Source organism: Sebastes umbrosus, chromosome 5 (genome assembly GCF_015220745.1).
Source record: "Sebastes umbrosus isolate fSebUmb1 chromosome 5, fSebUmb1.pri, whole genome shotgun sequence".
NCBI lineage: Eukaryota > Metazoa > Chordata > Actinopteri > Perciformes > Sebastidae > Sebastes > Sebastes umbrosus.
Window position 1 is genome coordinate 7,123,927 of NC_051273.1, and position 23,898 is coordinate 7,147,824.

Here is a 23,898-nt window from a genome sequence, read left to right on the forward strand (position 1 = left end):
TGTGTCTCATACACATACACTTACCATCCTTCCTCCAGGTGAGGCTGGGGGGCGGTATGCCACTGGACTCACACACCAGAGTGATGAGACTTCCTTCAATCACAGTCAGAGGAGACACCTCCTCTGAGCCACGGATACTGGGAGAAACTGTAATAATGAGAAGACACCAAAAGGAGGCGCTCACATCTCGTTCAAAAACAATGCTGTGACGTCTGTGTTTGTGAAAATATGAGTAGAAAATGTAAATATGTCCACCCAGGCAATGTTAATAAAAATGTTTATATAATTTTTAATATAAAATCTTAGCAATATAAGAACTCACCAACCATTGAGCCTAAACATAGAATAGTGGAAGTGGAACTAAAACCCAAAGTATGCCCAACCATTGCTGTTATCATCAAACACTGGCTTCAGGTCAGTTCAAACACAGGTAACTATGGTAACAGGTTGAAGGTTAATTATACGCACATCACGTAAGTGCGATCAAGTAAGGGCCATCAGAACAGAATTAGCAAAGAAAAAGGTAATGCCTGCACAATACTCTATGCCACAATTTTTATTAACAACCTTTCGATCCTACTTGGATCTTCGTCAAGTCAAAACACTGTGGTAGTACTAGATAACTATGGTAACAGGCCCATTGCAGTCTTTCATAGAGAGTGGGTTCGGCTTCATCAGTGGTCTGCAGACAACTCATTAAAAAACTTTTTTACTTTTGTCAAAATCAACTTAAGAATCAACATCTTAGCAAACACAAACATTTTCTTCTGAACAGAATAACAAACACATAGAGCCAAAAATTCAGATAAACTCACCCCACACATTCAGGTTATAGTTCTTCTCTGTTTTGCCGGCAACATTGGTGGCTTCACAGGAATACCTGCCTGAATCCTGCACCTGGGCGCTAGCGACCTAACAATTAGATTCATAGAAAAGTCATGAGATATGGAAACAAAACACGGATAAAGTCTAAACTAAAACCAATAAATAGGATATGTATTTTTTTTTAAAAGATGTGAATGGTAGAAGTACAAAGGTTTTGATTGGGAGGAACCATTTTAAAATCTCTACATGTAACTCTTAATGTACCTTGAGCACACTCCCATCCGCTGAGACAGTCAGACCAGGCTTCCTGAAAAGTGGGCGGCCGTCTTTGCGCCAGGAGAGGGTAGGTGGAGGGATTGCATCGCTCTGGCAGTGCAGCTCCACTGGACGACCGAGCATCACCGTGGCATTCATCTCCTCCCCCTTAATGTTCGGTGGCACTGTGGCAGACATGAAGGCAAGTTACTTAAAATGTTTCTCTGACAGAATGAAGAGAATACAAAATGAGACAGTAAATGAGATATGCTTACCCAATATTCACATCCTCTTTTACATTAATTGGCCTTGAAAGTTAGCCTGCTAGGCCGCTCTAAATGCAGTGAACTCTTCCTCATAAGCAAACAGAATAATTACTTCCTGAGATGCAAAGGCTCTCATCATCTGGTGCTCTTTAAGTACTAATTCTATGTTGGGCCATGACAGCATCATTAAACCAGTTCAACATTTGTTTGTGGTATTAACAATCAGAGTAGCTTCATTTCCAAGAAGTTCATGAAACATAATCTCCACGGAAATTGCTAACATGCACTGAGATACATAATGACTCCTGAGCAAAGAAACTACCATGAGAATGTTTTTGTTCCCCTGTTCATTTATTTATTTTCATTATTTGTAATGAAATATGCAATCCATTAGTGAAAACCTTAGGTTTGGATAACAGCAGACTAATTGCAAATGACTATTATTATACACCTTCATACCTAAGAGAAAATTCAAAATACAAGAAAATTGGCGAATGCAACGAGTTCTGTTAAATCCCTCCTACATGCCACTTAAGAACGATCTGTTCGTACCAGTGGTTCTTGCATGAGGCCCAATGTCTCTATTCAAATAGCAGACTGGACTCTTTAAGTATAACATCTACACTCACCGGCCACTTTATTAGGTAGAAGGTATACCTAATAAAGTGTCCGGTGCTAGTACCGGGTGGTCTTCTGCTGCTGTAGCCCATCTGCTTCAAGGTTGGACGTGTTGTGCGTTCAGAGATAGTATTCTGCATACCTTGGTTGTAACGAGTGGTTATTTGAGTTACTGTTGCCTTTCTATCATCTCCAACCACTCTGCCCATTCTCCTCTGACATCACAACAAGGCATTTTCGTCCACACAACTGCCGCTCACTGGATATTTTCTCTTTTTCGGACCATTCTCTGTAAACCCTAGAGATGGTTGTGCGTGAAAATCCCAGTAGATCAGCAGTTTTTGAAATACTCAGACCAGCCCGTCTGGCACCAACAACCATGCCACGTTCAAAGTCACTTAAATCCCCTTTCTTCCCCATTCTGATGCTCGGTTTGAACTTCAGCAAGTCGTCTTCACCACCTCTAGATGCCTAAATGCATTGAGTTACTGCCATGTGATTGGCTGATTAGCTATTTGTGTTAACAAGCAATTGAACAGGTGTGCCTAATAAAGTGGCCGGTGAGTGTATGTCAAGTAGTAATTTTGTTCATCTAAGCTTCTGTTTATCAGTGTTTCATGAGACAGGACAATCCCCCTTTTTGGGTGAATCTGGCCTGATATAGAAAGTGACTGCTGGCCAATTATCCCCTGACATTATGGTCACTGGGGAAAGAAGGAAACAGGCCCTCAACTCAGGCCAGACACAGGAAGCTGCAGAAGAATGGTAGCAATTACCCCACAACAAATCTGCCTTTATTTCTCTGGACAAGCTCTGTTTGATCTTTCTGAGGAAACGCACGTCATGAGGATGTTTGTATTCTGCATACATATGTTCAAACAGACATACAGGGACAGACGCACACAAGCGCAGACTTTATATGTAAACTACGTGTCTCCTGTTAGCTCAGTGACATTAGCTTTGATCAGACTTGTATAACAACTGACCTGCATCAAGCTCAGCTCTGTGTAGGAAACTGACAAGGTTTATTGAAATGCTAAACTTAGTCACATCACACTTCCTCTACATGCACATGTTTTGCTCGAGGCCTTTTTCAAATATTGTTTCAGTATTTTCATTCGTGTTTCGTGCTGGATCTGCTGCTCTGTTGAAAGACATACTACAGTCGGCCACAACCATTACTCAGTAAAACAAGAAGGGGACAAGGAAAAGACATTAAAGTTATGAACAGGAAGTCCTAAGGAGTAGAACTGAACATAAGTACTTTTGTTTCAACAGCGCCTGCCAACAACTTGGCAAATGAAACTAAGGTTTTACAACTATTTTAATACTAAAATTCATGCTAATTTTAAAGCATCCCAATTTAAAAAAAAAAGACACTTCTCATCCAAGGCCTGTTTTTTTTGTTAAGTCTGGATCATGATGATGAGTTAAAGTGATGTCATTGTTGTCTGATAAAAGGCTCAATCTATGATCCAAATGTAAACAAAAGGGAAAACCCACCACTGAAAATTAAAACATAAGAATGAAACCTCCTACAGCAGCAACTTATTTTCAGTGTTGATATATCCGCTGGTTATTTTCTCAATTAATAAATTCATTGTTATGTCAGTAAAATGTCAGAGAATAGTGAAAATCCCTGAGCTGAAGGTGACATATTTTAATTGGGTTTATTTTCTCTGTTTGACTAGCAGTCCAAAACACTAAGATATTCAGTTTACTGTCATACAAGACAAAGAAAAGCTGAAGATTGTCACATTTGAGAGGCTGGAAACAGAGAATTTGGGGCTTTTTTTTTCTTGAAAAATCGTTTGACTAATTGATTTATTGATCCATCACTGGAGCTAAAAACCTGCTATTACTAATTTTTTAATACTCAGACTCATATTTATCATATAACCTCTTATTTCTATGGTAAAATACTGTAAAATATGTAGCCATATGTATATTGTATTTGTACAGAATCATTGCACATATAGTGTGTAACAACTACTGATAAATGCTTATTTACTCACCATAAACTCTCAGGTCGTACTCTCTATGCTGTTCTCCTCCAGCGTTGACAGCCACACAGGTGTACCTGCCTGTATCACTAACCAGTGCACTGTTCAGAGACAGCACTCTGCCACCAGACAACACCTGGGAGGGAGACAGAAACAGGTCAGAGATCCGATCATAGCACACAGCACACACACAAATACACACAAACATAGCCATCAAAAAACCTACAGAATAATATCATGACTCTCTGACACGTTTCATACAAATGTAGGCTTATAATGTATATGTTTAATTTAATTCAATATAACAATTTGAGGGAAATTTATGCCACATTTTGGCTCACAACAAACATCTATATAATGATACTGATATGAGTTTAGAATAATGTGTATTCACCTGTATGCCATGTGATACACTCGCCACGGGGCTGCCGTCTTTGAGCCATGTGAGGCTGGGCAGAGGAACGCCGGTGGCCTCACACTCCAGCCTGGCAGCTTCGTTCACCACAACTGTTACTGTGCCACCTCGGCTGGAGATGACCGGAGGCACTGCAAGGACGGAAATAGAAATGATTGCATAAATGCATGACACATAGTCAGGTACAGAAAAATTCTACAATGCTTCTGGAGTTTTAAAAAGGTGGATAACTGAAGCATATCTTGACCACTTAGTCATCTTCTAATTATAGAGAAACATTTGTTTTGATGTCTGCTTATCTGATTTCATAAAGCATCAGTAGATCTCTGATTAATGTATGTACTCACCATACACCTGCAGGCTGTGGGATATCTCAGCAACTCCAGCCAGGTTCAGCGCTACGCATCTGTACATCCCAGCATCAGACAGTTGAGCTCGTTCAATCTCCAGCACCTGGCCACGCTTCAGCATAGTCACGCCAGCTGCACTTGTCAGCGGTCGGCCATCCTTGTACCAAGTGATAGCTGAAGCACAAAGGTAATTAAAAGTGCTTTACATAAAGCAACATCACAGCTACATCAGAGAAGGGTTAGGAATAAAGGCTGGAGTGCAGTTGCAGTGCAGAAACAACACAACATTGGATAAAAAGCAGAAATGTTTTATCCTTGATTAGCTTCGAGTTTGTGTACATTTGTTTCAGACATGTGGTGCATAGAAACTAAAAGCTGCTTCATTGTACTTTGTTTTCAGAAAAGTAAGCTTACCCTCACCAGCTATTAAAAGTCTCGAAAGTTTGGAACACAGAAGCAGTTCAGAGACATGTATTTTGATCTATTTTACCATTTAGTGCTTCATAAACAAGTAACTGAATTTACTATCTGACTATTTGTGGTTGAAGACATTGAGAAATAATCATTTATATTTATATTTATATTTATATTTATATTTATATGGATTGTTCATGTTTTTGTTGAATCATCAACAGAGCAGAGTAGCCTGCAAACCAGATCTCTTTGCTTAGGATAATGGAGCTTAAAATTGAATAAAATATTTTCCTTGTTGCACAGATATCAGATTGTTGGAATAAAACACCTGCCCACCAAGAAAAGAGTTCAATTACACTGGAATGTGACTGCTTATCTGTACTGAGCTTGTACACTGGAAAGAAAGGCAGTGGGAAGAGAGTGAAGCTGCCTGTAGGGAGACATCTGAGGTCAATTTTCCGCTGTTCCATTAATGGTTAGAGATAAGGAAAGCAGCAGTACAGCCAATTCCAACTCAGCAGTCAGAGGAAACTCCGCCCCGGAGCCTGCGGGTGAGCACAGCAGGACGGAGGAGGAAGTTTGTGAGCCGTCTTACCAGGTAATGGGTTGCCTGTGGCCTTGCACTCCAGCTCAGTGGGAAAGCCTGACAGGATGGTCTGGTTGATGATCTGTCCAGAGTAGGGGATGCTGGGAGGCTCTGAGGGACACACATAAGAACAATAATTTATCAGATGACACTCTCCTGTCTCCACCTAGTCCCTCGACACAGAGAGGGGAGAGTATATACACGACAGAAACCAGGAGAAGAGTGAGACAAGGGACAGAAACATGCAGAGATAGTGCTGTGTGTATCTTTAAGTTACCATGGACACTGAGCCGTATGTGCTGTTGGGCTTCACCAGCTGCATTGGTGGCCAGGCAAGTGTATCTCCCAGAATCTTCTAGTCTTGCCTCTTTGACCTTTAGCATTCTGCCTGCCGACTCCAGCTGTGATAGATACAAGCACAAACGCACACAGGACACAGAGAATTCAGACTGGTAACTACTTTTCATGTTAAAAGTATATTCTACATGTCGGAAGAATTTGCCATTTTCAAATTTATGAATTGATATTCAGGGAACCAACCTTAAGGTGCCCCTGTGTTGTGTCGACAGGTCGGCCGTCTTTAAGCCAGGTAATGCTGGGAGGAGGGATGCCGCTGGAGATGCACTCCAGACTGATGGACTTGTGGAGAACCACTGCACGTTCAGCAGGCCCGGTGGTACGAATGGATGGAGGAACTGGGGAGATGAAGAGGATAGAGTTATTCTCTTAAAAACACTTAGCACCAAATTTGGAAAAAAGGACATCACAAAAAGGCAGAGAGTTTTATTTACCCAAAGTGGGAGCGTCCCTGTGGCTTGCATTTAAAGCACAAATTACATTTATTACAATTATAGTGCATGCAAAACTATCCAGTATATTCATTTGTTGTCAGAAAATACATTTTACTGCAAAACATATGAGAAATAATGTTAATATTTTACCATGGACAACCACACTGAAGTCCCTCTCGTGGTCTCCTGCTTCATTAGTGGCCACACATTGAAAACGAGCCGTGTCAGAGACCTGAGCGCGGGAAACGACCAGGCGTCGACCGTTGGCTGCTACTCGCAACCCCTCACCCTGTCTGACTGGTTTTCCATCTTTATACCACCTGGAAAAGAATTGTTTTAGAGATAATGTATGTATATTTAAATCTGTTTATCTGTATGCATAAGATGGAGCTCTTACGTGATGACCGGTGCAGGTGTTCCTGTGGCTTGACACTCCAGCTCCAGAGGGCTGTTGATTATCACCGTGCTGTCTGTCACGTCATCGGCTCCATCAATGAAAGGAGGAACTAGGATTGAAAAAATAAATGTCTGTGACGTTTTGAAGTAATAATTCAGTATATTCGACTCTGGAAAACTTTTAAAATTGATATTTCCTTATGTTTGAGACTGGAAAACCAAGTTAGGGTGAATCAAAGGCTGTTTTTTTTAAATTGTAATATCACAACTTTGGAACTGTTATTCCATTACTTCTATTTATTTTCTCTATTTCTTGTTGTTGATAGTAACAATATCAGAGAAGATCAGTAAAATGGTATGAGGAATGTAAAGATAAAATCTGCTGCCTGGGGTCTCTGGCTCTAAAACTGAATGTTCTGGTTTTTATGAAGAGTTCTTGTGGGTGTATCAGTCAGACGTGCAAAGCCACAGTGAAACGGCAGGTGTCTGTTTCCCATGTGGAATGCACACATGGTGTAGATAGCAACAGCTTCAGGATAACAGAACTATTTCAGCTCAGGTTGCAGTTGTCGTGGCCGAGTGGTTAAGGCGATGGACTAGAAATCCATTGGGGTCTCCCCGCGCAGGTTCAAATCCTGCCGACAACGGTGCAATGCTTTTCCAGCTGACGCAAACTGTTGAAGAATAAACTAAACATGACAGGCTGTAGTCGTTGGAGTGAGTAGGTTGACTCAGAGGGATTAGATGCCGGAGAGGGTACTTCCTGTTTACAATGTGGTTACAGAAGTGCTTCAAGACAAATTTAGACAACTCCACCTGTTTTATATCCAGAAGAAAGCATTGTTATCTCCTCTGGCATTTACTGATAAGCATTGTGAAAGAGTTAGAGGTAGAAAGCATATCAAGTTTTTACAAACATGATTTATCTCCCACTTGGAGCCATATTGAGAGTGCTTTCAGGATAGTTTCTGATTTATGATGACAGCTCAAGCCACATGGCTCCACACGTTATGGCTGAGGTAACCTGGACCAGGATGAGTCCTCAACAGATATCCTGGCTCTCAGCAGCTATAAAACACATTTTAACTGGGTGGCCACGTTAAGATAACAACCTTCTCTGAAGTCTTTTCTCTCTGATGTGTTTTTACCTGGCTTCGGCTGAATCAAATGTTTGGCTTCTACTTCTTTTGAACTTGCTGTCCGTGTGAGCTGTGGGGAACTAAATGCTGAACTGCTGTTCATATACTGCGCAGGTAGACAAATCCATCTTTATTTTCAGTAATGAGACTAGAACTAGAACTACAATTGAGGTCCAAAAAAGAAATCGATGTGGAAAGAACAGCAAGTTCTTTTTAAAATAATTTAAAAAGGTAAGCTGTAAGCATTTTTCAAGGCATAGAAATAGCCTACTTGTCTTCTCATCAAGTCTCGTTGGGTTTGGGTCTGCCAGACGGTGACAATGTAATAATAAAAACAATGAGGCATGAGTGTGTGTACCTGCTGTGCATGTTAGTGTCAGTATAGTATATAATTATGTGCGTGTGTACCTAAAACTCTGACGTCGTATTTGACCTCCTTCTCTCCAGCGATGCTCGTAGCCACGCAGACGTAACGTCCTGAGTCTGACACCGTGGCTGAGAGGATTTCTATTTTACTCCCCTGCTCGAGAAGACGGACACTTTCACCATCACGCACAGGAATGCCATCCTTCAGCCATGTGAGGGAGGGGGGAGGGTGTCCCCCAGCATCACACTCCAGGATCAGAGGCTTACTGAGGACCACTTTCCTCTCAGTTGGCCCATCATCACCCCCTGCAATGGTAGGAGGCACTGGGGGGAGGATGGGGAGATGCATAAAAAAGGAACAGAACAAAAGGGTTAAAGCTTCAAGGACTTTTCTGCTTGACTGATAACTTACTTATATCTTACACTCAAGGCTTTCATCAGCCAACAACATGTAAAATTGCTTTACGCATCAAGTCCTCCACGCTGTATCCATTTTCATGCTCTTCTAGTATCAAGTATTTTATTTTTGCATTAAATTGTTTGCCGACTATCCACAGCTGTTTGAAATTATTCTTGCCTGCTGCAAATGTCTTTTTGCTTTGTGAGTGAAATGCCTTAAAGCTCTGATTAATATAATAATAAGCTTCAGAGCTTAGAACATATGAGAAGGACTGCAACTACAGAGACAATGGGAACTTATGTTCAGAGTTAATGTCAAAATGTGCTCTAGATTTACTAAATTACATAGAAAAAGTTTCTAAAAGCTTTTGTTTCAAGCTGACACACAGATGTTTGTAGTTTATCAGGTTACTTACAGTAGACGTCCAGTTCATAGCTCTTCTCAGCATTCCCGGCCACGCTGGTCACCTTGCAGGTGTACTGGCCAACATCTGTAGCCTGCGCCCGAGGGATCTTCAGGTAGTGGCCTCGTTCGACGTACTGAACCTGTCGGTTGGACAGGATGGCCTCTCCGTTGCGGTACCAGGTGATGGTGGGAAGCGGCACTCCACGTGCCTCGCACTCCAGTGTTACCACCGTGTCCAGCAGGGCTGTGACCTCTGTGGTTATGTTAGCACCTTTGATGGAGGGGGGCACTAGAACAATGGCACAAACATTTTGAATCTGAAATTTGTAATGCAGCTGTCATGTTAGGTTACCGTATGAAGAGCAGACTTTGCATGTAGTACCTGACTGCGTAGGATCTGTCAAAATCCACACTCACCATAAACACTGAGGTCGAAGTCCTTGGACTGTTTGCCAGCTGTATTTGTGACACTACACTGGTAGCGGGCCTTGTCTCCAAGACGGGCACTTTTTATCCTCAAAAGCTGACCCCTGTTGGTGACCTCTAGGTTGGGATCACCAAGAAACACCGGCCTAGAAACAGAACCCAGTTTATTCAATTTGTTTGATAATTCTTACCATAAAATAGACAGTTAATACTCTGATATTAGAAGCATGGATGTATTATAACAACTGGACACCGGACCCCAAGGCGCCATATGTATTCATTCCAATGAGAATTGCTGGCCTGGCGCATATGCCAAAAAAGATTTCTAGCTGCCAGGTTTACTTCCAGGGTATGCAGCCCACTGAATATGTGCACTAGTGTTTCTACCGCTGGCATCACCCGCAAGTTCCCGTTCGGCCCATAGACTTTACATTGTGATGATGTCACAGATTTTTAAATCATTTTTCTCGGCTAGAGGAAAGTTTTACAAACATAAAACCTCCATGGATCTAAAAAGCATGATAGAAAGAGCCATAATTGACCTTGTTTGCAGTCCAAGGTGTCCTGTCAACAATTTTACAGTAGTCTCTTTCACAATAGTGGTCTATGGGGAAAATGCTTTTAGGGCCATATGGGGATTTTTGTTGCAGTACCGCACGCCAGTGGCCACTGGAAAAAATTAGAAGCAAGGCTGAGCAGTGGCACCGTATCCAGGTCTTATTATACATTCATGAGTAGAAGGCACTTACTTCCTGTCCTTGTACCACTGGATTGTGGGAAAGGGCACTCCTTGCACGTTGCACTCCAGGCTGACCTCCTGTTTGACAATGGCTGAAATATCTTGAGGAGAGCCTGACCCCACGATGGTCGGTGGGACTGGAGCACAGAGCGAGAGTATTGTTGTATATTAGCTGACTCATCAAGAAACTGATTAAATGAGAAAGCTTTAGAGTCCTTCATATGTGGCTGCTATTATGTATCAAAAGCGTTATCCATTAATTTCAAGTTCTGTATGTCCACAAGTCTGCACACAGCTCTTTCCCCGTAATTATGGGGGTTTCCATAGACAACTGCTCACTGCCCTCACTCACCCAGTATATCCAGGAAGAAATCCTTTTCTGTGCTGCCGGCGATGTTGATCGCTTTACAGCTGTAGCTGCCTGCGTCTGCTGTGGCTGCCTTCAGTAGTCTCAGGGTTTTTCCCTTGTCAAGAATCTGGATGCTGCTGCTAGTTACTACCTGTCGATCAACATAAATACATTAAATCAAACACAAAAGCTAAAACAATAGCATAAGTTACAGTTTAGGAAATACTGCCCGACAGTAATTGTGGGGCTAATTGTAAGACATCATGATAAAGGTCTAAGAAAACAGCAGAACTGAAAATCAACTGCTGTCTGAGAGCCAAAGAACTAGTCTGCTGAGGAATATGATTAAAACAATGTACAAAACATGTCAGTTGTGTTGCTTGGAGCCAAAAACATTTAGAGAGCATCGTTCGTTACATTGCTCATAATTAACAGATTAAAGTAAGCGCTCTGATTTTCCCATCTGCTCATGCAGGAATAATTTGTAAGGCAGCCAAGGGAACAAAAAGCAGCCAGCTGACTGGGATATTACAGCAAATTGTGTGCTAACTCTCTGTTCTCGCATCAATTTATCATAATTACTCTGTCATTACAGCTTTGACCATGGCTGGCCTGGCTGCATACACACAGGATCCACGGGGATATTCGGGTCTGTTCTCCTGGACAGTGTAGCCTGTGATTAGAGCTCACTCAGTCTCTATGAGCACTTAATAAATGAAAGGAAAGGTCATTATAATTTCTCATTACTCTTATGCCTGTCAAGTTTTGTGATCCAATCCTTGTAGAGGACTTACTTGACCACCGTTTAAGTATAGGTTATGAAAATTATACGGCAGCATGTTACTTAATCTCTCTGACTGTGTTTCTGATGTGTGTATTTACCTTTAAATGAAGTAGAACATTTGTACAAAAACTGGATCAACATTTTTTATTTAAATATATGTTAACAGCTTATTCAATGTGATTTCACCTACATGAGTCCCATCCTTGTACCAGGTGATGACCGGGGTCGGACTTCCTATGACATCACACACCAAGCTGGTGGACTGGCTCAGAACCAATGACACGTTGCCTGGCGTTTCCCCGCCACGGAAAACTGGGGGGACTGTGGAGGTGTCAAAGGTGATTACTCAGCATTAGTTTCCATGGAATCAAATGGATGCAAACTATAGACGAATCCGGCGACTGCTTCTAGCGCCGCCACCATTACTGCGGTGGCAAGTCGTAGTGACTTTACTGTCTGCTAACAGTATTAACTGGTGACTTTAGGCCGAAAGCATCTGTGGTTGCTCGTAGTAACTTACATAAATGGTTGCCGTAGATAAAAAACACAGATGAGTATGTATTTAAAATTGATTAAGGTCAAATTGAAGGCTTTTACGAGGACACAACTGCCGCCACTACGAGCAACCACAATACATTCGGCTGAGAATCACCAGTTAACACGGTTAGCAGACACTTTGTACGTGTTCTGTTTGTGATGGCGACCAAATGATGATAGGCAGCTGAGAACTGCACAGGTTCTTCCCAAACTCCTGGACATCATTGTCAAAAGTAACGTTACATAGAAAGTAAAGATCAAAGTAGAAAACTGTACACTTCTTAGGACAACTTGCATTCAAACATGAAGGGCACGCCTCCGCAGTAATGGTGACTTACTTCTGGTACTTGCCCGGATTCCTGGATAAGATAATAGCTACTGTACTGTTTCAGCGATGTGTCAGCAAATTACTTGTAAACCTATTCTAAAGTCACAGCTCAGAACCAAAGAGAATAAGACTATCACCATTAACTTTGAGCTGGTACTTCCTCTCAGTGGATCCAGCATCATTGACGGCAGCACAGACATACTCTCCATTGTCCAGCGGTGACACAGAGGCCAGAATCAGCAGTGTACCGTCCTCCAGGATGGACACGCCGGGCTCATTACCCACCAGCTCCTGGCCATTACGCAACCACCGAATCACTGGCTTAGGAAGGCCTGAAAGAGAGAAGGAGATAGGGCAAGGGCGAAAATGAAACCCACACCGTTGGCAAAAAGGATGTGGTGTTCTTGACACACATCATTATTTTTGAAAGTGAAGTATAGTATATAATTTTCACTATTAGAGTGGTTAGTGAGTTTTGTTATCCTACACAGGGAAACAAAATAGACAATTATCTTCTTCTTCATAATGTCAGAGGGTGGGTGGATATTTTCCTTTACCTTTGGCAGGACATGGGAATGCAATACGCTGGTTTGCAACTCTCTCCTGCAGGGGACTATTAAAGGGGGGCTCCAACACCTCGACCACAGGGGGCACTGGAAACCCACAAACACATAATCAAACAGGGAGATACAAACGGAACTGAACATACGGTACAGTACATTATGTCTTACTTTAGCATGTGTACAATGTTTTGTGCTGCACATTTTTGTCATTTGGTTTAATCTTAATAAATTAAATAAAAATACAACTCTGAAAACATTTAAAAACATGAAAGTACAATGAACACAATGCAAGTGTGTGGGATCAAGGCATTGACTGAAACCAACCTTGCACAAGAAGCTGAACTCGAGCCTCGTCTCTGCCTGCAGTGTTGGTGGCTGTGCAGGTGTAGGTTCCTTCATTAGCCAGCCCCACATTTCTCAGTGCCAGGCTGCCATCAGGTGATACTGGGTACTTCTCATCACCCTTTGTCCAGGTGAGGGTGGGCTCTGGGACCCCTCTCACCACACAGGGTAGCTCCACAGGGTGACCCACCTGGACCTTCATTACCCTGGGGCCAGCCTGGATACTGGGGGGCACTGCAGGACAGATGACAGAGGACCAGATTAACTAAGCTTTAATGCTTTGTCTGCACCTGAATGTTATTCGTCACACAGATATATTATGGGCCTGGAAGTTTAGCTTCTATAGTGTATGTGCTTCTGTCATTCAGTAGTTATTCTATGTAGTCCCAAATGACAGTATGTCTAGACTGCAACTCTCTCAACTCTCTTGGGTAATGTAGAAATGAGTATTGAATGGGTAGTTTTCAATGCTGTTCAGCAATAGCTGACAGAATCAATTACATGACAGCTAAGAGAAGGGAAATGTTGATCCAAATGATTGCACATTTCATCATGTGATCTTTTTATGGTACCTTAAAATGTTCTTTGACATAGTAAACTTAGACAAACAGGAATCCTTACGTCCATAAAAGAAAAAAAGTTATAGCTGCTCAGGAACCCTTGATAATACCACTATTACATTTTTGTTAGTATTTGTGATCTTTGAACTTACCCAAAACCCTCAGCTCAATGGATTGTGTAAAGTTGCCAGCAATATTCGAGGCAACACACACATAAAGTCCACTGTCTGAAACTCTGGTCTCCAAGATCTTCATAGAGCCTGAGGGAAGCTGAGTGTGTCTGGGGGGAACACATACACACACAAACAACAATTAACTAAACTGTAAAGTGAAAGTCTGAGTGAAAAGCTTCCAATTACAAAACAAGCAAAATCACACACACGCACGCACGCACACGCACACACACACACACACACACACACACACACGCACGCACGCACGCACGCACGCACGCACGCACGCACACACACACACACACACACACACACACACACACACACGCACACACACACACACACACACACACACATACACACAGGTTTTTTCCCACTCAATGATTTATTCGCTAATTTCTCTAAACAGATACTTCAGTAATTCTTACTAATCCACCATCAACCACAATCACAGCTACTGTGGCAGGCGCACAGTAGGTATAACAGATCACAGAGAAGAGTATGATTACTCAGTCATCTCATAAAACCACAAACTATACCCTGAGGCTACGAACGGTCCACAGACAGAGCATAGCGATGTAGACAGCATGGAGGTTCTCTTAGTCTTTTAGAACTACAAACTTTGAGGTTACAGCAAGGGTGACATGATTTTATCAAATGTTTATTTACAGTATATTTAATGGACAATATTATTTGAGGGGGTGTATTTTAAGGCAGCAAGGTGTGTGTCTGAAAAATGGCTTAAATAATGTACCTCAGCAGTGTACAAGGGGTTGTTGGATTATCAATAAACAACAGCAGTGCTGTGTGTGGTTCTGTATGTGTTTTACCTGGGAGAGAAAGGGGAGATGAGCTGCCTCTCCTTGGCCCAGCTTATGGTGGGAGGTGGGACGCTGTGGACCTCGCATGGCAAAATGGCGTCCTCACCCTCAATCACTGACATTCTCATCGGCTCTGCTGAACCTCCGTCGCCGCCAACATTGGTTCTAGGACGGACTGGACATACATACACAGACACAGCGACTCAATTCAAAGTTCTTAGACATTAATGTGACAAAGTATAAATAAAGTATAAGGATGCAAACAAAGAGTTAATTTCAAAAGAGAAAAAGACAACAAGAGATTTAATAAAATTGCTTCCTGTTGCAATGAGTGTGTTGGTATTGTTCCTTCCTCCTTTACAGTATCTGCCACTGCTCATAATGGATTTATGTGACTATACATAAGTACAAAGTCATACAACCTGTTGCCCACAACGTCAGAAAAGCAATTTTCTATATATTTTCTTAGAGCGGCTACCTTTATAGGTGGTCATCATATTGATTTAGGGAGGTGGGGATTATCAAGCAAAAGTAATTTTTCAATAAATGGGCTAGAGATAATAAAATCCTGCATACAGTATATAGCTGTCACCCAAGTTACTGCAATTTCTACCAGCTGTCAGGTAAATTAAAAAAGCGGAAAGCAGGTTGGCACATATTTATCTCCCTATTTTCTGAAAACCACCTCCTCCAGAGACGATCAGAGCGGTTGAGCACTGAACATGGACAGTAGCACAAGCAGAACTGTGAGGAAAGTGGAGACAGTGACTTGCTGAGCCCTTGAATATCTGCCCATTTTCACGCCTATACACATTTGCTATCGTAAGTGGGCCATGACTGTGAGTAACTGCGTATTCTAGGATTTAGAAACGTTAAAGTTCAGAAGTTTAACCTTATGATTGGATTTATAAATCAATAACTGCCATTGAGGACACTGGATCTGCACATGAACAACGTAAACTACAAAGTTGAAAGCTATAAAAGGTATAATATGCAAGAATTTCCTAAAAAACATTGTATAGACTGATACAAAAAGAATCCCTCTCAATCATCACTTATGGCCAACTAGAAGTGTGTGTTGGTGTCTGTATCTACAGAGACTCTGGATTTTCTCTTTTCTTCTGATTTGCGGTTTTCGGGACTCTGCTGTGCTTCAGCAAAGAGCCTCTGGGCCCCACGTGGGGGTGTATTTCACAGCCAATAACAGTGCACAGGGTGTGCAGCCCTTACAGGTCGTCAAATACTGCCACTTTGTCACGCCACTCGATGTCTGATACCGAGGCACAAGTTCCCCTTGAGCTAATAAAGCAGCCGTATTTCACGGATGAGAACGGTTTTGTTGCTGTGCGTTTCCCCTGTTCCTCTCAATCTCCTCTGCTGTGTGCTGCTATCAGTGTGCCGAGGCACACACACCAAGCAGAGAGGACAGTCTGCCCTTTGGCCGCATTCATTCAAAATCTGGCAACTCGGCACCTTCCCACAGGGTTGTGCAGAGGTGTAGGAGTTGCGGTTGTGTATATTTGTGCGTTAGAACCTAACTGCTGTAAAACAATCATAAAATAACATTTGATTTCTCTGATTCACTGTTTGTTTTTTTTCTCACAAATGGCGCTCCCTCTCTTCATTCATTCTATAGCTCGCTCCACCATCGCTGCTCTCTCACCGTCCCTTGCTCGTTGAGCTGTGGTGGAGTTGCCAACTTTGAATGCGGTGTTTTGCAAACAGCAACCAACAACGTTTACATATTATACCTTTAAGTAGTGGATATTAAATCCTGATTTGTAGTGTTAAGCATCTAACTTTGTGCCTTGAAGTAATTTTATTGCAAAATCCGACACAAAGACATGATTTGTATTGTAGTTTGGCGGCTGGTAGAGGCTGCTAGACAATGGTCATTGTAATTATACTAATCAATTAATTTAGTAATAAATTCTTGGCGTTAAATGCTACATATAGCTCCTTTATCTCTGTACAGACTTTATAGGTCCTTTAGCTGGTGATGAGGTTTACCATAGACAGTGAGCTGGACCTTCCTGGAGGCGTAGCCGGCAGCATTGGTAGCTGTGCAGATGAACTCTCCGGTCTCATTTCCAGAGGGGGAGGTGATGAGGAGGCTGCCGTCAGAATTCTGGGAGAAAGCTGGACCACCCAAGTACAGCAGCTCCCCACCCTACAAGACAAATCACAGCAGGGAAAGGGCAGGGGCCAGAGTTTGTTTCGTTAACTCAGCTTTATTAACACTTGAAGCGGTGTCCAAGAAAGAGGCAGGATGTGTGGTTTGACCAACTAAGCGTTCTTAAATTTACAATTTTCTTCACTGCTGTTGAATAAAAGGGCTGTGAATAAAAATGTTAATAGTTATACAATCAAATAAACCAAAACCCGAGGCAAATGTGATGTCAGTGCGTCAGGATTGTGTCGTCACCGGATATAGACTGTGGGTATAAGCCTGCCATTGGCCACGTATTTCAGGCGGCATTCTCCTCCCTTTCTGCTATCTACGCTTTCTATTTTGCAAGGGCATCTTTGCTGCATCCTGTGCATAGCGCCGCCCAAGACGATTGTGATTGGTTTAAAGAAATACAAACAAGCCAAACCAGAGCGTTTTTTTTCTATACCAGAATGATAACGTGTGGAGCCAGATGTTTCTTTAGCGCTGACACGGCGCTTTAGAGATAGGTCTGGCTATGCAAGACTAGATCTGACATGACTAACTTTACTTGACTTGATTGATGTTACAGAGAACAGCAAAAGGAATCAGAGGGAATCACATCTTCACAGCTGGTGCAAAACTTAACAGAGTCTAGTTTCATATGTCCCTGTAGCCCTGTTCACTTTAACAGCATTGCTTTTACAACTCCGAGAAACTAGTGTAAAAGATGGAAAAGAGGGAGGAACTGTCCACATACATACACCAGCACACAAAAGTGCACAAGTAAAGACTGAGAACACTGTACTAATGGACACAGGTAGAGCTGATTTCATGGAGCAGCACATGAGGCACATACATATACCCTCACACAGACATGTTCCTATCATGTGCTATTGTCTTGCCAGAGCCCATCAATAGAGTAAGTATTGTGCTAAAATATATATAGCAACCCTGACATTTGACACAAAACAACACAAAGACCTGTTTCCTTGTAGTTAAAAACAGTGCATCCACATCTGGACTCAATTCAAGTTGAGCTTATCTCTGCCCAAATCTGCACAGCCATACTACATGAACACAAATAGTGCATGTTTCAAATCCAATTGAGCTCCATAACAGCAATCACTTACAAGTATCTGTGCAGAGAGTTTGTGAGTCAAAACATCATAAAATGCCTCTTGGACATGTGAAGCTGTCAGTAAAAAACAATTCCGACTTTGGTATGGCATGACATTGCTTACTTATAGATATATATACGATAGAGCTTTCCTAATGCTGCATGTTGTGGAGTCTCATCTGGTGATATTTGGCCAAAATCTGATGCATCATGAGCGATCTTAGCTGTTATACATTTGATCTGCATGCTTTTTGACATACTTTTCATGTGGTCTCCCTTTTATTATTTTGGCATTCATGGAGAGAAAATAAAGGTCTTAAGTGGCAGGAAAACAGCACACCACTGCAAGCAAAGTACTGGCTCTTATGGTGCACTTTATACTAAGACAGGTAATGTCAATACATACCTTGGACCAGGTAATATCAGGGGTGGGTTCTCCACTGGCATAGCAGGGCAGAGTGATGGGTGTGCCCTCAATTGTGCTGAACACCTGAGGGCCATACTGAATGGTAGGAATCACTGGAAACATAAAAATTAAGACACAGTCAGTCTAATATGTTTTTGTGCATACATACGTTCACCAAGTATTTACAAAATCTGGTTGTAAAGATGCATTCGTGCTCTGTATATAGTGTGTGTTTGGTTGTCTGCGTGTGTCTCTTATTTTATTCTTCCCTTTCTTGTCCTTTCCCTCTCTACTTCACTATCTGTCTTGTTTTTGTTGTTTGTCACAACCCTGGGAATCTGCAGAACAGATCAGCCCTGGGAGGCTTGGAGCATCTTCTTGGAAATGAAAAATGTGATTTAACTAAACAACAAAATCATACAGTGTACACGATACGAGCCAGTATTGCATGGTGGTCTGCATTATGTACTTTGCATTATGTAGGCTCTATGGAAAGTATTTCTCATAGGTTATTATGTTAAATGTAGTTATACACTGACCTACATAGTGTAAATGTACAGTGCTTTGTGTACATAAAGCTGAAAAGGACTGACCTAATTTCATGAGGGAGCTTTTGCGTACATGCTGCGGACAATTCCTATTTAAGTTGGTAGAATCTGGCAATGGCTGACTTTGGTATAAATGGAGAACACATTTTCCCCTCTTACTGTGCTCCAAACTCTGCCAGTACTTCAGCTGCTCCTGGTTTTAATGCAACCTCAAAGATAATCCTATTCATGAGGTTAAGAGCCCTCTGCAGTGTAAAGGAGACTTTTAAGTGGGGCAGTGAGAAATGGAGGAGGAAACAGAGTAAAAGAAAAAGAAAAAGCAGAAGGGGCATTTCATATCTAATAAAACATTTACAATAGGCCTTTTTCATAGAAGATGTTTTGACTCTTCATTGCAGAAACAGCATAGGTGCTTTATAACATTAACCATGGCTCAGTTCCATTAAGTGTCCCAGTATGCACAATACCAGGAACCAGGAACTATAGTGTGTAAACCATTTATTTAATGTTTATATACTGCTTATAAATGCTAAATAGGGAGGCGTAAAGTAAAATGTTGCCATTTCAACAAGAACATTGTCTTTGGATCTTCTGTTTCTCCTTTTTAGGTACCTTTTACATCAAATGAATGCCGCCTTTAGCCTAGTGGTGGTGACATGAAGTCATGCGACAGTGGTGTAGTTTGTTTATAGCGTAACATTAGAATTTTACGTCTGGTGATTGCATTCACACTTCAAAAATCATAAAAGTGTTCATTTGTGAACAAAAGAGTCGAGGGAACCCAGGACAATCCTAACTTCCGGGTTTGACTACAAAAATACGTCATCCCTGCACCACTCTATATGGGTCCAAATGGTGCTCAAAAACTCGACAAGGTACCTTAAAGACTTAACTACTGTGCTTTTTGGGCATATGCATGTCTGTTTATAGTTGGTTTGTATGTAAGTTTTTGTACTCTACCATAGACGTTGACAGTGGTAGTATGGTTGGTGGCTCCGATAACGTTTTCAGCCAAACAGGTGTAGTCACCCGAATCGTCCAGCTGGACTCTCTCGATATGCAGACTGCCGTCCCTCCTCACTGTCAGGTACTGGTCTGAGGTCAGCTGAAAGATTTGTAGGTTAAATTGGATCAAATGAAATTGTGGCTATTTAAAATAAAGACATGGAAGACATTTAAAAGCTGTACTCACCAAGCCGTAGTTGTGTAGCCACTGCCTCTCAGGCAGCGGATTCCCAGCCAATAGCACACAGGGCAAAGTCAACTGCTGGTCCTCGATCACACTGAGCACAGTTGGACTCATCGCAATGACAGGCAAGGCTGCGGATACCAGCAAACAGTTATACAGAGCTAAAGTAAAACAAAAATCAAGGAGGCTGAGAGGATGAAGTATACAAGAAAAATGATTAAGTAGATTCATATCAGCAGGGAGCTGTAAATTCATGTGAAGCTATTTGATACGGTTGAGATGTACAGTATGTCGGTAGCAGCCTCTTCTGTGCATAGAGGCCACACACACACACACACACACACACACAATCCAGTTCATCCTTAAAGAAAATATCACATGTCCCAGACAGCCATAAAATTCAGAAAATAATATGACAAATGTTTCAAATTTTGTGTGTCAACAGAATGGACAGAAAAGTGTGGTTGTATTTATTTTCAGACAAACATAATATATTAAGATCAAAGGTCTTTGCCTCTGGCAAAACTTAAAGGACGCACATGTGTAAGTGTTTGTGTGTGTACTGTATGATGAATAGGGAATGCTTGGTTGCTATAAACACACGAACAATACAGCATATACAGTATGTATTTTCCACAGCTGTTAAAAGTATTAACACACCCATTTCTTCCCTCACATATGCATACATATACACAACATCTACATAAACACACATACACACACACACACGCACACACACACACTTAATGACATCAATGGTTTGGCTGTGTTCACGCAGACAACGCTGATGTCATCTATGAGGGCTGTGATAGACAACAGGGTGTCGTCAAGGGGAATTTGACAACCGCCCTGACTGACACGCACATAAACGTTCATGCCAACTTCATTGCTACTTCCATCACTGTCCAAAGAAGCTACTTTACATGTGCTTCTGCATTGGGTGTGTGGGCCTCATGAGACAGCGTTGTCAGTGGGGAAATAGGGCAGTGGGGCAGTAATATATGTCATCTGGGTGGGTCTGTGGTTTCTAACCTCTGGCCCACATATAAGAGCTCAGTGTGTTTCCACTGTAAAGAAAACGGTGAAACAGAAACAGTGGTTAACAAGACCCATGTGTTCAAACACACCCCACTGAAATGTGCTAATGAACTCACACTCACGTGTAAAGACCGAAACAGAGACACACACACACACAGACACACACACACGACCACAAGGACATACAGACAGATGTAGGCACTCAAAGGTACTGTATGTTGTTTTAGAAAATGTACTGGGCATGGAGAGTAGATATGATCTTTGATCAGACATACTCAGAAAAATGCATATTCAGCAAAAAGGAATGAATGAAAGAATGTAAGCATGTGTGAGTGTGTATATGCCATAGAAATAGAATATGAGTAGAATGGACATTCCCATTCAAATCAACGTAGCAGGATGGTCAGACAGCGACCATTTTTATTAGTACCGTTGCCACTGCCACCGTTGTAGCGGGCTAATTTCCGTACAAACTTAACCGCTGCTTGGCGTATCCGCGGAGTTTGCAAGTGTTCGCACAGCCAAAGTGACGTCACACCATCAGACACACCCCTTTGTGAGGGTTCTTGCGGCAGGTTTTCGCGGACGCGGATAGGCAGAGAAAATAGAGAACTTTGACAAGCTTTGATAATGTTGGTTTGCCTCGAGGAGAAAGATCCAAACATTTCCTCGTCACGATTCCACATCCGCTCATGTCCGTGTGACCGTCCTTACGGAAAGTATAACCAAGGCTTCCGACTTTAACCCTTTCACAGTGTGTTTTCAGTTCAGGAAAGTTAATTGTAACAAATGTAGCACTTACTCAGTCCAGTCACAGTGACTCCGGCCTGGGCCTGGATTCTGCCGAAGTGGTTGTGAGCCTCACAGATATACACCGCCTCATCCTCCACCCATAGGTCTGAGAGAAAAAAGTATATTTAGGCATAAACTTAGAGCATTTTCATGTGTTATGTGTATGCATACATATCACATAAAAACTTACTGGTGATATGTAGAGCTTCCCTGCTCTGTGTAATAGTGCCATATGCCCGGGGCCTGTTGAAAATTGGAAGTCCATCGTCTCTCCTCCAGGTGATCTGTGGTTCGGGGTGACCTTGGGCGAGGCATAACAGGGTCACATTGGAGCCGATGTCCACCGCCACATCTGATGGCTCTCGGGTGAACTTGGGTGCGGCTGGAACGATCAAGGTTGAAGATGGAAAAGGTCAAAAAGTTTAGGGGATATCCATCCATCTGTATTGCATTCCACAGACAATCAAGCTGTCCATCATGTAAGCTCCGGTTGTTCACTACTGATTTTAGGACCAGATGTACTGAACTGTGTGTATATCGAGTGCCAAAGTGTTAAATATTGAATAAATAATTATGAAATAAATAATCACATAAATAATAAATATATCCTATTCTATAGTATCGCTTTATAGGACATTTTTATTTTCATTTCATAATAGATAATTTTATTTAAAAATGCGCTTTTTCAAAAGTCTGCTTTTATTTCATAATGACATTTTCCCCAATAACACTTTCATAATGTTGCTTTTAAGGACAGTGGTGTTGACATCACCCTCTCATCTTTAAACAAATCACATAACACGAGTAGTGTTATCAGAAAATATGCCATAATTAAATAAAAACAGACTTCTGAAAAAAATATTTTTTAAATAAAATGTCTCTAATGAAATAAAAATGATTATTATGAATATTATGAAAACAAATCATTTTAACGTTGTCTTCAATTATTTCACAGATTGTTGGTTAATTCATATATTTTCCACAATTTATTCATGTGATTATTATATCATGTTTTTAGTTATTTAATATTGAACAATTTGGTGTTCCATATGTGTAGATTGACAACAGCAGACATATGCAAATGCAGTATTCACAACAGATTTATAAACCTCTGGGTATGTATTGTTCTATGTTAAGCATGTCAGTTATTTTTATATTTTGTGCATGTGCAAAATTTCAGCTTGCACAGTTAACCATACATTGACACGCCTCTGTAGGTGTAAACCAGACACGTTGGGTCCCTGGCCTGGCATCGTTCATTAATGGCACCAAAGCAGCCTTTGTTTCATTATAAACAGACATCACACACTAGTGTATACTGGGAGCCATAACACCCAAGTCATTGAGGGTTTAAGGGTTTAAGATGCATACCATGAAACAGCTACCTGTAGCAACATTGCAACACAAGAAACAAGAAATGACTCCATCGCTACCAAAATCCGCAGTCTGCACATTCACAGCTCTTGTGGATTTGTGGGTTCATTATACTGATTAGTGTTTTTACAATTAAACTTAGTGCCACTCTCACCTCCTACATCGAGAGAGATCTTTCCTGATGAGGTGCCAGCAGCATTGACAGCTACACAGGTGTATTCTCCAGCATCAACATCCTCGGTCTCCCTGATTGTCAGTATACCTCCTAACACGTCCACGTCCAAGAGGGATGATGAATGCAGCTGGACACCACCTAGCAATTAAAACAAACAACAGTGGAGTATGGTCAGCTTGATTCTTATTTGGATTGTGTGATCAAGTAATGGGAAAAACTCAACTTTTCAATCCTTCTGTGTAATTAATGTTTCTGT

At 41.7% G+C, this 23,898-nt stretch overlaps 1 protein-coding gene and 1 non-coding gene across 2 annotated transcripts in view; one reads left to right on the forward strand and one right to left on the reverse strand.

Annotated features, from left to right (window-relative positions):
* The window catches only part of hmcn1 (hemicentin 1), a 92,132-nt gene that overhangs the window by 28,392 nt on the left and 39,842 nt on the right, over positions 1-23,898 (reverse strand). The window contains exons 15-43 of the mRNA XM_037770770.1: positions 23,622-23,780; positions 22,284-22,475; positions 22,104-22,199; positions 20,267-20,394; positions 20,035-20,179; positions 18,527-18,639; positions 16,862-17,021; positions 14,861-15,026; positions 14,010-14,137; positions 13,280-13,531; positions 12,950-13,045; positions 12,530-12,724; positions 11,718-11,848; positions 10,747-10,894; positions 10,405-10,531; positions 9,647-9,801; positions 9,240-9,518; positions 8,467-8,748; positions 6,921-7,029; positions 6,674-6,843; positions 6,273-6,427; positions 6,010-6,133; positions 5,742-5,843; positions 4,730-4,906; positions 4,362-4,513; positions 3,980-4,103; positions 1,090-1,265; positions 816-912; positions 25-147 (exon numbers count right to left, since the gene is read on the reverse strand). Coding sequence (XP_037626698.1) covers positions 25-147; positions 816-912; positions 1,090-1,265; positions 3,980-4,103; positions 4,362-4,513; positions 4,730-4,906; positions 5,742-5,843; positions 6,010-6,133; positions 6,273-6,427; positions 6,674-6,843; positions 6,921-7,029; positions 8,467-8,748; positions 9,240-9,518; positions 9,647-9,801; positions 10,405-10,531; positions 10,747-10,894; positions 11,718-11,848; positions 12,530-12,724; positions 12,950-13,045; positions 13,280-13,531; positions 14,010-14,137; positions 14,861-15,026; positions 16,862-17,021; positions 18,527-18,639; positions 20,035-20,179; positions 20,267-20,394; positions 22,104-22,199; positions 22,284-22,475; positions 23,622-23,780 — 4,461 coding nt within the window. The remainder of the gene's footprint in view (positions 1-24; positions 148-815; positions 913-1,089; positions 1,266-3,979; positions 4,104-4,361; positions 4,514-4,729; positions 4,907-5,741; positions 5,844-6,009; positions 6,134-6,272; positions 6,428-6,673; positions 6,844-6,920; positions 7,030-8,466; positions 8,749-9,239; positions 9,519-9,646; positions 9,802-10,404; positions 10,532-10,746; positions 10,895-11,717; positions 11,849-12,529; positions 12,725-12,949; positions 13,046-13,279; positions 13,532-14,009; positions 14,138-14,860; positions 15,027-16,861; positions 17,022-18,526; positions 18,640-20,034; positions 20,180-20,266; positions 20,395-22,103; positions 22,200-22,283; positions 22,476-23,621; positions 23,781-23,898) is intronic.
* trnas-aga lies at positions 7,485-7,566 on the forward strand. The gene has a single exon. It is a non-coding gene; the product is annotated as a tRNA-Ser (tRNA).